The sequence below is a fragment of the Oncorhynchus mykiss genome, chromosome 9, assembly GCF_013265735.2.
Source record: "Oncorhynchus mykiss isolate Arlee chromosome 9, USDA_OmykA_1.1, whole genome shotgun sequence".
Lineage (NCBI taxonomy): Eukaryota > Metazoa > Chordata > Actinopteri > Salmoniformes > Salmonidae > Oncorhynchus > Oncorhynchus mykiss.
The window spans coordinates 68,272,753-68,287,593 of NC_048573.1; the positions used below are offsets into that span (position 1 = coordinate 68,272,753).

General features: G+C 42.6%; 1 protein-coding gene across 2 annotated transcripts in view; it reads left to right on the forward strand.

Moving 5' to 3' along the window:
* Window positions 1-648: 648 nt before the first annotated feature.
* LOC110532744 (mitogen-activated protein kinase 14A) overlaps window positions 649-14,841 on the forward strand; it is a 34,267-nt gene continuing 20,074 nt past the window's right edge. For both annotated transcript variants that reach the window (XM_021616865.2, XM_021616866.2), the window contains exons 1-3: window positions 649-1,056; window positions 7,463-7,592; window positions 8,787-8,845. In XM_021616865.2, coding sequence (XP_021472540.1) covers window positions 938-1,056; window positions 7,463-7,592; window positions 8,787-8,845 — 308 coding nt within the window. In that variant the 5' untranslated portion in view covers window positions 649-937. The remainder of the gene's footprint in view (window positions 1,057-7,462; window positions 7,593-8,786; window positions 8,846-14,841) is intronic.

The window sequence follows — 14,841 nt, forward strand, 5'->3', positions numbered from 1 at the left end:
ACAGATATCCAGTAGAACCTCAAAGTAATTTTACTTAGTTACTTTACACCTTTGTTAGAGATAATGAGAATATGTTTTTTACCTCAAGTTTTTATGTATTTGATCATATCAAAACAAATTCATGTTTCCATGCATTTGGAGAATGCTTTTCTCACCAAATTGTGTTGAATGTTTAGACGCGAACATGGACCGATTTGATGCTCTCGCAATAGTAATATAGTTTGCAGCCATGTAAAAGTCTCAATGGGTGCCTTTATGGTGAGATTGATTTATATATATTTTCGGTATATTTTCATGAAACATGTGAACCTGTGCATTTGGGTTAATTAATTACTGACGTGTGTTTTTTTTCTTCATTATTATCAGCCATTATATAAAAACATTTCCAAATGATGTCTGTTTCCCAAAATATGTTGTGAAAAACATGACTTTGTTCTTATTTCTACTCATACTGGAGGTGAGTATTTAATTTGGAAATGGGGCCATTTACTAAATGTTTGATACGCTTTTTTATTGACTCTTTAAATAATTTGTATTTGCATTAAAATCACTGTTTGTCTAAGCTTTTAAATAAACTTATTAAAAAGGTTCAGTGAAAAAATATCTGGTTTGTCCTTTGAGTTGCTCGAGGTTTAGAGTTTATCTCGCGACATTTTGTTGTTTTAGCAGAGGGAAACGGGCGCGCAGGGTAGATGACATTGTGAAATCCCGGGAGCCTAAACGCAAATGGAGTAGCTAGAAACGCATTCTCAACAAACTATTTCCGCCTTAAAACGTGCAGAATTTCAAGAATTTTGCACCTCGCTCACAACGAACTAGTTAGCTAGAGGCAACAGCTTTTTCTTAAACTAGTTAGCGAACTTACTTTAGTTGCTGCCACCTTTGACCAAGAAAAAGGAGAAGTCACAACTTGCACTTTGAGGGTTGTTCTGCAGGAATGTCGCAGAAAGAAAGACCTACGTTTTATCGGCAGGAGGTGACCAAGACGATTTGGGAGGTACCAGAACGCTACCAGACCCTGTCTCCAGTCGGTTCCGGGGCCTACGGATCAGTTTGGTAAATCACGTTTTTTTGTGTGTCCTATTATGTCTACGTAGATCTAACTAATGTAGCCATTAATTTCTATAAGGCCTGTATAGACAGACGCTAAAGTTAGTTTTCACGGCTGGTGTATTCAGAATAGACCGATGCCCGGCCGTAGAGGCCCTCCGGATTCGCCAAAGGTGACAGCGACAGCGAACGAGCTAAACCAAGTCTGTCCTCGCACAGTCGAATAACATTAACTAGACTCAACATTTAGAGAAAAAAATTGCCATGTGAAATGCTGCAAGTTCCCTAATATACAAAGTTGGCTAGAGTACGTGCACGATTTAAATGTAGCCAGGTACTTGTATAGCTTTATCCGAATAGCAACATTACATTTTAAACGTATTAAACCTATGGAAATATTATGCAAATTGATAGCCACAAAGAGAGTTGTAAAGTACTCCGTGTGGTCGTATCGGTAATTGGGTTCGTGTACTTTCTGTTATGTTATTTAATACTTTATCCAGCGGGTTGGGCCACAGATGCATTTTCAACCCAAAGTTGGCAGCTCTTTAGTGGAACTTGCCGCAACTGAAGTAGCTAATTACATCTGTTGTTAAACCTCCTCAGAGTGATGTTATGATGACTCATAGGCCCAGAATAGGACTAATTATTCTTACCGGGATACATAGCTCACTGGTTTACTGTCTGGACTTGCTCCTTAGATGTTGAAGAAAGGGGATAGGGTCTGTCAGTCTTTACGTGTTCCTTAGTTGAGGAAACAAGATATGGTGTGTGTTTCTGTATGAAGGACATTGACTGCAAATTATTAACCTCTTGCCCTTTTTTTCCCCCACTTTTGACATCTATGTTTTCCCGTTTGAATCCACTTTTAGTGAAGTACTTGCCTGGTCCCACATCTGCTAGTGCTTTTGCCAACTCCATTGTCATGTTAGCCTAGTTTGTTTTGCTCCAATACAGGCTCCTGTAATACTTCTGCTGCTAGGCAACAACAGGACAGGGTAATCCTTCAAGTATCATATATTCAGAGGTTTCCTTAACCTTTAGTTAATGAAAATGGGCCTAGTAGTACCCTGTACTACCCGAGTAGTACTCTGTACTACCAGAGTAGTACTCTGTACTACCAGAGTAGTACCCTGTATTACCCGGGTAGTACCCTGTATTACCCAGGTAGTACCCTGTATTAGTATCATCTGCTGGGTTGGTGTCTGAGTAAACATATAGTTGTTGTTGTTCTCCCCAGAGCAGGAAGTGACTGCTGTGCTGCTACTTGATGGCGGGATTACTTTTGGGTTAAAAAGGGAACTGGATATCAGACCAAGGGACATTTTATAGTACATAAAACATTTGCTTTATATTCAGAAGGATTACCTCCTTAATGTGTGCACCACAGCTCACATACATACAACTCTAGTTTGTATTGCTCCAATACAGGCTCCTGTAATACTTCTGCTGCTAGGTAACACCAGGACAGGGTAATCCTTCAAGTATCATATATTCAGAGGTTTCCTTAACCTTTAGTTAATGAAAATGGGCCTAGTAGTACCCTGTATTACCCGAGTATTACCCGAGTAGTACCCTGTATTACCCGAGTAGTACCCTGTATTACCCGAGTAGTACCCTGTATTACCCGAGTAGTACCCTGTATTACCCGGGTAGTACCCTGTATGTTATTAGTATCATCTGCTGGGTTGGTGTCTGAGTAAACATATAGTTGTTGTTGTTCTCCCCAGAGCAGGAAGAGACTGCTGTGCTGCTGCTAGGCAGTGGGCTGATTTTTTTTTATGGCGGGATTACTTTTGGGTTAAAAAGGGAACTGGATATCAGACCAGGGGACATTTTATAGTACATAAATCATTTGCTTTATATTCAGAAGGATTACCTCCTTAATGTGTGCACCACAGCTCACATGCATACAACTTTATCTAAATGTTTGTTTGGTGTGGCCCGGGGGACTCCGGACCTCCTTGGTCTTGCAACTATTTCATCACAAACAATTATTCACCTCTGCTCTGTGAGGGTGTACAACAGTTTTGGCTCTCTTGCCAACTCCCTGTGGAATTGTCAATGACCGCAATAGATTTGACAAGAGAGACCAAACGGATCCAGGCTGGCAGCTGACTGCTCATGACTGTGGTTAGGAGAGATTCAAAGAGAGAGGAAGTGAGTGGGAGACTTCCCTCCCGGTCTGTCAGTCAGCCAGGGTGAATCTCAAAGGTATTATACTCGATTCCTCAGGTCTTCCCTCTCCTTGCCATCTTCAATACGTCAGGAATAGAGGAGAGCATTGTTTCAACTTTTTTAATGTCACATACACAAGTACAGTGAAATGACTTTCTTGCCAAATCAAAACCCAACAATGCAATAATCAATAACAATGTATTACTAGAAAAAAGCACACGAGAATTAAGAAATATGAAGTGCATGATAAAGTAAGCATACTATGTACAGGAAATATTTAAAAGGTCAGTTCCAATACCATATTTACATGTGCAGGGATACTAGTGTGATAGAGATAGATATGCATAGGGGTAAGGTAACTAGGCAACAGGATAGAAGGTAAACAGAGTAGCAGCAGTTTGCATGTGAGTGGGTGTGCGGGTGTGTCGAGTCAGTATAAATGTATGTGCATATTATGTGTGAGTGAGCAAATGATGGAGCGGGTGTGTGTGTTGGAGTGACGTGAGTGTGTAGGGTGTGCACTGTGCATAGTGAAAGGTCAATAAAGATACAAGGTTAACTTGGTCCGTTTTAGATATTTGATTAGCTATTTATCAGTCGTATTGCTTGGGGATAGAAGTTGTTCAAGAGCCTGTTGGTGTCAGATATTATGCATACCTTTTCCCGTGCTGCAGCAGAGAAAATATTCTATGGCTTGGGTGGTTGGGGTCTTTGCTGATTTTCCGGCCCTTCTTTTCACGCCTGATATAGGTCCCAGTGATGTACTGGGCTGTCGGCACAACTCTCTGTAGCGCTTTACGATCGAGGGCGGTGCTATTGCCATAACAAGCAATGATGCAGCCAGTCATTGGAGGAGAAGATCCAAGATGAGATCCAAGGTGTTTGTCTCCTCCAATGCTTTCCTCACTTCCCTCTAACGCAACAACACATCTGCCACGCTGATCCTCAACACTGGGGCCCCTCAGGGGTGCGTGCTTAGTCCCCTTCTATACTCCTTGTTCACCCACGACTGTGTGGCCAAGCACGACTCCAACACCATTAAGTTTGCTGACGACACAACGGTGGTAGGCCTGATCACCGACAACGATGAGACGGCCTATAGGGAGGTGGAGACCTGGCAGTTTGGTGCCAGGACAACAACCTCACTCAACGTGAGCAAGACAAAGGAGCTGATCGTTGACTATAGGAAAAGGAGGGCCGTCAGGCCCCCGTTTAACATCGTATTGAAGTGGAGCGGGTTGAGAGTTTCAAGGTCCTTGGTGTCCACATCACCAATGAACTATCATGGTCCAAACACAAAAGACAGTTGTGAAGAGATTTGGCATGGTTCCCCAGATACTCAAAGTTCTACAGCTGCACCATCTAGAGCATCCTGGCCGGTTGCATCACCGCCTGGTATGGTAACTGCTTGGAATCTGACCGTAAAGAGCTACAGAGGGTAGTGCCTACAGCACTGGGGCCAAGCTTCCTGGCATCCAGGAGCTACAGTTGAAGTCAGAAGTTTACATACACCTTAGCCAAATACATTTAAACAACATTTTTTCACAATTCCTGACATTTAATCATATTAAAAATTCCCTGTCTTAGGTCAGTTAGGATCACCACTTTATTTTAAGAATGTGAAATGTCAGAATAATAGAGAATTATTCATTTCAGCTATTATTTATTTTATCACATTCCCAGTGGGTCAGAAGTTTACATACACTCAATTAGTATTTGGTAGCATTGCCTTTACATTGTTTAACTTGGGTAAAATGTTTCGGGTAGCCTTCCACAAGCTTCCCACAATAAGTTGGGTGAATTTTGGCCCATTCCTCCTGACAGAATTGGTGTAACTGAGTCAGTTTGTAGGCCTCCTTGCTGACACATGCTTTTTCTGTTCTGCCAACAAATTTTCTATAGGGTTGAGGTCAGGGCTTTGTGATGGCCACTCCAATTCCTTGACTTTTTTGCCAATTTGCCACAACTTTGGAAGTATGCTTGGGGGCATTTTCTAGTTGGAAGACCCTTTTGCGACCAAGCTTTAACTTCCTGACTGATTTTTTGAGATTTTGCTTTGATATATCCACATAATTTTCCTCATGATGCCGTCTATTTTATGAAGTGCACCAGTCCCTCCTGCAGCAAAGCACCCCCACAATATGATGCTGCCACCCCCGTGCTTCATGTTTGGTATGGTGTTCTTTTTCCTCCAAACATAACGATAGTCATTATGGCCAAATAGTTATATTTTTGTTTCATCAGACCAGAGGGCATTTCTCCAAAAAGTACTATATTTGTCCCCATGTGCAGTTGCAAACCGTATTCTGGCTTTTTTTATGGTGGTTTTGGAGCAGTGGCTTCTTCCTTGCTGAGCTGTCTTTCAAGGTTATGTCAATATAGGGCTTGTTTTCCTGTGGATATAGATAATTTTGTATCTGTTTCCTCCAGCATCTTCACATGGTCCTTTGCTGTTGTTCTGGGATTGATTTGCACTTTTTTCTTTTGATTTTCCCATGATGTCAAGCAAAGAGGCACTGAGTTTGAAGGTAGGCCTTGAAATACATCCACAGGTACACCTCCAATTGACTCAAAAAATATCAATTAGCCTATCAGAAGCTTCTAAAGCCATGACATAATTTTCTGGAATTTTCCAAGTTGTTTAAAGTCAGTCAATTTAGTGTATGTAAACGTCTGACCCACTGGAATTGTGATACAGTGAAATAATCTGTCTGTAAACAATTGTTGGAAAAATTGCTTGTGTCATGCACAAAGTAGATGTCCTAATCGACTTGCCAAAAACTATAGTTTGTTTACAAGAAATTTGTGGATTCGTTGAAAAACGAGTTGTAATGACTTCAATTTAAGTGTATGTAAACTTCCGACTTCAACTGTATATACAAAGCGGTGTCAGAAGAAGGGCCAAAAAATTGTCAAATCCTCCAGTCACCAAATCATAGACTGTTCTCTCTGCTACCGCAAGCGGCAAGCGGTACCGGAGCGCCAAGTCTAGGACCAAAAAGCTCCTTAACAGCTTCTACCCCCAAGCCATAAGACTGCTGAATAATTAATCAAATTGCCACCCAGACTATTTACGTTGATCCTCTGCCATTTTGTTCCAATTTCTATTTTCTAAGTTTATTTAGTAAATCTTTTCTTAACTCAATTTTTTTGAACTGCGATGTTGGTAAAGTGCTTGTCAGGAAGCATTTCAATGTAAGGTGTTGTATTCGACCCATGTGACAAATATAATTAGATTTTATTTGCTGATAGCGTATTGATAGGGTGTCAGGAGAGAGGACAAGAGGACTCTAGGAAAAGACTGAGCATTCCCTAGCAATGCTCCTCTTCCCCTAGCCTTTCAGTCAGACTCTCCATGGCCAGACAACATGGATATGAAGTGGACTTTTAAAGGGAATAGGGTGCCGTTTGGGGGATAGCCTCAGTCTGCTGAGAGATTACATTTTCACTTCTGCTGACGTCTCGTTTTCCTTCTCACTTCACCACCTCTTGCGTCACTTCATCTGGTTTCATGCAAATATCGGGCCCCTTTAAATGTTTTTTCCCCCTGTGTCTTGTAAAATGACAGCCTGGCTGCAGCAACTTGCTTCAGGATGATACCTATTTGTGAGTTAAGTTAACTCTTATGTTTATCGTTAGCTGTTTTCCTTTATATTTTCCTGTCAGACAATGCCTATTGACAGTGGATCGTTCTCTCGGCCAATGCCTATTCACAGTGGATCGTTTTCTCGGCCAATGCCTATTGACAGTGGATCGTTCTCTCGGCCTATGCCTATTGACAGTGGATCGTTCTCTCGGCCAATGCCTATTGACAGTGGATCGTTCTCTCGGCCAATGCCTATTGACAGTGGATCGTTCTCTCGGCCAATGCCTATTGACAGTGGATCGTTCTCTCGGCCAATGCCTATTCACAGTGGATCGTTCTCTCGGCCAATGCCTATTCACAGTGGATTGTTCTCTCGGCCAATGCCTATTGACAGTGGATCGTTCTCTCGGCCAATGCCTATTGACAGTGGATCGTTCTCTCGGCCAATGCCTATTGACAGTGGATCGTTCTCTCGGCCTACGGTTCGTGTGCGTAACTTTTTGTCACAACGCTGATTTCTATTAGATCCGTACTTTGAACTAACCTATCAGTACTTGTATTGAAGAATGGGTGCAGCTCTGTTAGGTAATGTTGACTAATATCCAACTCTTGTAGTTGAAATAATCTGTTTTTTGTTTTCTCCTCCAGCTCGTCGTACGATCAGAAGACGGGTATGAAGATCGCTGTGAAGAAGCTCTCCCGGCCTTTCCAGTCCTTTATCCACGCCAAGAGAACCTACAGAGAGCTACGGCTGCTCAAGCACATGAAGCATGAGAATGTGAGTTTTGTCTCAAAAGCTTCACAAAGCTGTTTGCTGCATGAATCATTATGTAACTGCTTGAATCATTATGTAACTGCTTGAATCATTATGTAACTGCTTGAATCATTATGTAACTGCTTGAATCATTATGTAACTGCTTGAATCATTATGTAACTGCTTGAATCATTATGTAACTGCTTGAATCATTATGTAACTGCTTGAATCATTATGTAACTGCATGAATCATTATGTAACTGCATGAATCATTATGTAACTGCTTGAATCATTATGTAACTGCATGAATCATTATGTAACTGCTTGAATCATTATGTAACTGCATGAATCATAATGTAACTGCTTGAATCATTATGTAACTGCTTGAATCATTATGTAACTGCTTGAATCATTATGTAACTGCTTGAATCATTATGTAACTGTTTGAATCATTATGTAACTGTTTGAATCATTATGTAACTGTTTGAATCATTATGTAACTGCATGAATCATTATGTAACTGCTTGAATCATTATGTAACTGCTTGAATCATTATGTAACTGTTTGAATCATTATGTAACTGCATGAATCATTATGTAACTGTTTGAATATTATCTCTAGGATGATGTTGGTTTCAGTCTTCTATTGCCCTCGCTGTCTCTGTCTGTCTCTCTGTCTCGCTGTCTGTCTCTGTCTCGCTCTCTTATCCGTCTCTCTGTCTCGCTCTCTTATCCGTCTCTGTCTCGCTCGTCTGTCTCTCTGTCTCGCTCTCTTATCCGTCTCTTTCTCGCTCGCTCTCCTGTCCATCTCGCACGCTCTCCTGGCTCGCTCTCTCTTATCCGTCTCTCTGTCGCTCTCTCTTATCCGTCTCTCTGTCGCTCTCTCTTATCCATCTCTCTGTCTCGCTCGTCCGTCTCTCTCTCGCTCTCTTATCCGTCTATCTCTCTCTCCTGTCCGTCTCGCTCTCTCCTCTTTTAAAAGCAGCAGAACTGTTGGCTACATGAATCATATTACTGAATACAACTGTACTGCTTACTGAGATATCAACTGTATGAAGATGTTGGTTGAAGTATTCTATTGTTCTAGTTCCAATGCTCTCCGATGCTCCTCTCTGCTGAAACCAACTTCTTGTGGAGTCATGAAGTCATTGGGAGAGCTGATACAGTCCTCGTTCCTTGTTGCGTTATTAACTTGACCATTGGCCTTTCTGTATTTCAGGTGATCGGCCTTCTAGATGTTTTCACACCTGCTACTAGTCTGGAGGAGTTCAATGATGTGTGAGTTGAGTTAACTCTTAGGTTTATCGTTAGCTGCTTTCTTTAAGTACTGAATATCTCTTTATTACCCCTTCATATTTTCCCGTCAGCCAATCAAGGCCTATTGACAGTGGATCATTCTCTCAGCCAATGCCTATTGACAGTGGATCGTTCTCTCAGCCAATGCCTATTGGCAGTGGATCGTTCTCTCAGCCAATGCCTACTGACAGTGGATCGTTCTCTCAGCCAATGCCTATTGGCAGTGGATCGTTCTCTCAGCCAATGCCTATTGGCAGTGGATCGTTCTCTCAGCCAATGCCTATTGACAGTGGATCGTTCTCTCAGCCAATGCCTATTGACAGTGGATCGTTCTCTCAGCCAATGCCTATTGACAGTGGATCGTTCTCTCAGCCAATGCCTATTGACAGTGGATCGTTCTCTCAGCCAATGCCTATTGACAGTGGATCGTTCTCTCAGCCAATGCCTATTGACAGTGGATCGTTCTCTCAGCCAATGCCTATTGACAGTGGATCGTTCTCTCAGCCAATGCCTATTGACAGTGGATTGTTCTCTCAGCCAATGCCTATTGACAGTGGATCGTTCTCTCAGCCAATGCCTATTGACAGTGGATCGTTCTCTCAGCCAATGCCTATTGACAGTGGATCGTTCTCTCAGCCAATGCCTATTGACAGTGGATCGTTCTCTCAGCCAATGCCTATTGACAGTGGATCGTTCTCTCAGCCAATGCCTATTGACAGTGGATCGTTCTCTCAGCCAATGCCTATTGACAGCGGATTAATACCTCACTTCCGACACAGAGTAGCCTACACAGTGTCTTTATTTTCCCAGCAGCAGAGATCAAACAAATCCTGCTCAGCTTAACAATGTTCCCTCTAAGCTGCGTGAGTGCCCGTACTCTACACAGACTGCACTACTCAGCCTGTACTCTACACAGACTGCACTACTCAGCCTGTACTCTACACAGACTGCACTACTCATCCTGTACTCTACACAGACTGCACTACTCATCCTGTACTCTACACAGACTGCACTACTCAGCCCGTACTCTACACAGACTGTACTACTCAGCCCGTACTCTACACAGACTGCACTAATCAGCCTGTACTCTACACAGACTGCACTACTCAGCCCGTACTCTACACAGACTGCACTACTCAGCCCGTACTCTACACAGACTGTACTACTCAGCCTGTACTCTACACAGACTACACTACTCAGCCCGTACTCTACACAGACTGCACTACTCAGCCTGTACTCTACACAGACTGCACTACTCAGCCCGTACTCTACACAGACTGCACTACTCAGCCCGTACTCTACACAGACTGTACTACTCAGCCCGTACTCTACACAGACTACACTACTCAGCCCGTACTCTACACAGACTGCACTACTCAGCCCGTACTCTACACAGACTACACTACTCAGCCCGTACTCTACACAGACTGCACTACTCAGCCCGTACTCTACACAGACTGCACTACTCAGCCTGTACTCTACAGACTGCACTACTCATCCTGTACTCTACACAGACTGTACTACTCAGCCTGTACTCTACACAGACTGCACTACTCAGCCTGTACTCTACACAGACTACACTACTCAGCCTGTACTCTACACAGACTGCACTACTCAGCCTGTACTCTACATTGGTGGTGGTGCTCCTGCTTCCCATCACTCAGAAGTTATGTAACAACCTAAGGTGATGACAACAATGTGTCGCCATGGAAGTTTCACAGTTGCTTTGAATGTTCAAAATCATAGTGTAAAAACACTTTTAAAGCCTCAAAGGATAATCCAACTTTCAAAATTGTCCTTTTTGGCCAAAACTAGCTAGGTACCTGTTTAGCTATCTTGCACATTCACACTTTTTTCAAAAGCTTTATTTAACAAGGCAAGTCAGTTAAGAACAAATTCTTATTTACAATGACGGCCTAACCCGTATGATGCTGGACCAATTGTGCGCTGTGCTATGCAACTCCCAATCACGGCCGGTTATGATACAGCCTGGAATCGAACCAGCGTCTGTAGTGACGCCTCTATCACTGAGATGCAGTGCCTTCGACTGCTGCGTCACTCGGGAGCATGATGGTATGGGAATAATAATGCATTTGATTTTGTAAAGTGGTTTCTTCGTCATACAACACAAAATCATTTTCAGTCAACTCCATGTCTTTACAAACAGGTTAATGTAGATGAACAGGTTCATGTCCAGCCCTGCGTGTTTTATTTATTCCATAAGTCTCATGGAATGTAGGTCTACATTGAACACCACACATTGGCTTCTACTGTAGGCTGAATGATCATATAACACCTATTTCCATGTTAAAATGTGATGGGATGCATTTTATCTGTTGTTTTTGATGGCAGGCCATTCTTGTAGGCCTACATGATGATAAAATAGCCACAGTAGCCTACGTGGCTGTTGTTAAAACTGAAACCTAAAGCGGGTACAGCCTCGGTGTTCACAGTAAACAGGTGCTGGAAGCTGCACAGAATCTTGTGCTTAACAAGACCTGAAATTTGCTCAGTGCTGACATTTATTTGAAGGAACATTGCCTGTGACTCTTGTCGGTAGTACTGCCTGGCGACTCTTGTCGGTAGTACTGCCTGGTGACTATTGTCGGTAGTACTGCCTGGTGACTATTGTCGGTAGTACTGCCTCTCCCTTCCTTACCTTGCTAAGAGTTCCTCATTGACTGCCTTGGCTTCAGGCAGTTATGGCTTGTTGATGTTGAAAGTGAGAAAAGGACATTGTTCAGCTAGTGAGTCAGAGCTGCACTGCAGGCTGTGTCTGTTAGTGCTATTTGCCATGTTTGTCTTGACAATGACAGCAATGACTGATCTGGGACCAGGCTAGCTCTCTGGCAGCTCCACACCCATAGGCAGATAGGCAGGGGTGAAGTATTCTCTCAGACTCTCAGCTGTCCCCTTGTCCCAGATAGATGAACACCCTGTACCACAGAGGAATTGGGGGGGGGGGGGTGATATGTCACACAGGGAGAAGAGAGGGAGGGTAGAGAGGAGAGAAGCGTCTGGAGAGAGGAGGGGAGGGTAGTGGAGGAGCGAAAGAGAGGGTGGGTGGAGAGAGAGGGAGAGATGTGAAACTGCTGCAGTGGAGGAAGCTGCTCACACAGAATGATCAAAAGGGAATTAAGGCTATTTTCAGTTCATGTTTATAATCTGTGTTCAACATACGCCTGCAGGACGGAGGAGCACAAACTGCTGTCCAGGAAAATGATGGGATATGTTATGCAGAGGTGCTGTATCAGTGGTTCGCCCAAACAGCTTCTAAAATATGTGACTCACAAGACTGTCCATATCACCTCCTACCTACCACCCCCTGAGAGGGAGAGAGGGAATGGATCAACACAGATGAGGGCTCAGTATTTATTTACCTTATTTATACCCCCCCCACCCCCCCCTCTCTCTCTCTCTCTTGCCCTCCCTCACTCACTCTGAGTGAAACCTCCATCTGCTCCTCCTGTATCTTTTGGCTCGTCTTCCTCCTTCCCTCCAGAAGTGCTTTACCACTGTTTGGGGCTGTTTTAATCCACTATGGGATTAGATTTGAATTGCAAAAAATAAGTGGGTTTAATGGACCTGTATTTTGTTTAATGCCATTCTATTCGTGGAGGGCTCGCCTTGCTGTGGCTTCTAGAGAGGAGGAGGAGGAGGAATGTGTGTCTGGGGAGCAGCCGCTCAACCGGTTTCAGCTGGCAAAAAAGGGACACAGTCGGTTTACAATCAAAGGCTTATTGACAACTTGTGAGCTATATTTCATTAGCAAATATTTATTGTGAGAGCAGCCGCTTAAATGCATTTGTCCACAAGCACGTGTTGTCTCAAATACATTGTTACGGTTGTTGGTTAGCTAGCTAGCAAATCTGAGCCATATTAGCATAAACATGACATCAGTCAAAACAAGAGATGGTATCAAGAACAAGATAGAACTAGCTGAAACGAGACATCTACAATTCACAGCGCAGCAGTTTCTTGTCATTGTTGCCATCGATCTGACCATTCAGGCAACATACAGCCTTTTAACACTCTGCACGCGCGTTATTATAGTGACATCGTCAACCCACCCGTCTATAGAAACAAGTGAATGTATGTGTCTATGGGTAAAACAAATATAATGAAGAATTTTGGGAAAATGATATATATTTTGGTCTATCCAATGACTTTTTTAGAGGTGGGTGGGAAACAGATGGCACATCGTAATACTGTGGCGTTGGTGAGCATTATGGGTTCACTGGTTACATTAACCAGATAATAAACAAATTAGCCGAAATGGCGGCAGGTAGCCTAGTGGCTAGAACCTTGGACTAGTAACCGGAAGGTTGCAAGATCAAATCCCTGAGCTGACAAGGTAAAAATCTGTCATTCTGCCCCAGAACAAGGCAGTTAACCCACTGTTCCTAGGCGTCATTGTAAATAAGAATTTGTTCTTAACTGACTTTCTTAGTTAAATAAGGGTAAGATAAAAACTTATTTTTTTTAAGCCGAAAACCTAAACATATGTCACACTAGTGGACTATGTAACAGTGAGAAACAGATGGTTGTCGATGTCTTAATACCACAGAGTTCTAAACCCAGAGGCGCAGCAACGCGATACTTCCGGGAATGCTTGCAATTCCTTTCAATAGTTTTTCCAAATCTGAATGCACAAGCTGGAATGGAGCCAATGTCTTCAGTAGCTGAACATGTTGTAATGCCTTCAGTAGCTGAACATGTTGTAATGCCTTCAGTAGCTGAACATGTTGTAATGCCTTCAGTAGCTGAACATGTTGTAATGTCTTCAGTAGCTGAACATGTTGTAATGCCTTCAGTAGCTGAACATGTTATAATGCCTTCAGTAGCTGAACATGTTGTAATGTCTTCAGTAGGTGAACATGTTGTGAACATGTTATAATGCCTTCAGTAGCTGAACATGTTGTAATGCCTTCAGTAGCTGAACATGTTGTAATGCCTTCAGTAGCTGAACATGTTGTAATGCCTTCAGTAGCTGAACATGTTGTAATGCCTTCAGTAGCTGAACATGTTGTAATGCCTTCAGTAGGTGAACATGTTGTAATGCCTTCAGTAGGTGAACATGTTGTAATGTCTTCAGTAGCTGAACATGTTGTAATGTCTTCAGTAGCTGAACATGTTGTGAACATGTTGTAATGTCTTCAGTAGGTGAACATGTTGTAATGTCTTCAGTAGGTGAACATGTTGTAATGCCTTCAGTAGGTGAACATGTTGTAATGTCTTCAGTAGGTGAACATGTTGTAATGCCTTCAGTAGGTGAACATGTTGTAATGCCTTCAGTAGGTGAACATGTTGTGAACATGTTATAATGCCTTCAGTAGCTGAACATGTTGTAATGTCTTCAGTAGCTGAACATGTTGTAATGTCTTCAGTAGCTGAACATGTTGTAATGTCTTCAGTAGCTGAACATGTTGTAATGTCTTCAGTAGCTGAACATGTTGTAATGTCTTCAGTAGCTGAACATGTTGTAATGTCTTCAGTAGCTGAACATGTTGTAATGTCTTCAGTAGCTGAACATGTTGTAATGTCTTCAGTAGCTGAACATGTTGTAATGTCTTCAGTAGGTGAACATGTTGTGAACATGTTATAATGCCTTCAGTAGCTGAACATGTTGTAATGCCTTCAGTAGCTGAACATGTTGTAATGCCTTCAGTAGCTGAACATGTTGTAATGCCTTCAGTAGCTGAACATGTTGTAATGCCTTCAGTAGCTGAACATGTTGTAATGCCTTCAGTAGGTGAACATGTTGTAATGCCTTCAGTAGGTGAACATGTTGTAATGTCTTCAGTAGCTGAACATGTTGTAATGTCTTCAGCAGCTGAACATGTTGTGAACATGTTGTAATGTCTTCAGTAGGTGAACATGTTGTAATGTCTTCAGTAGGTGAACATGTTGTAATGCCTTCAGTAGGTGAACATGTTGTAATGTCTTCAGTAGGTGAACATGTTGTAATGCCTTCAGTA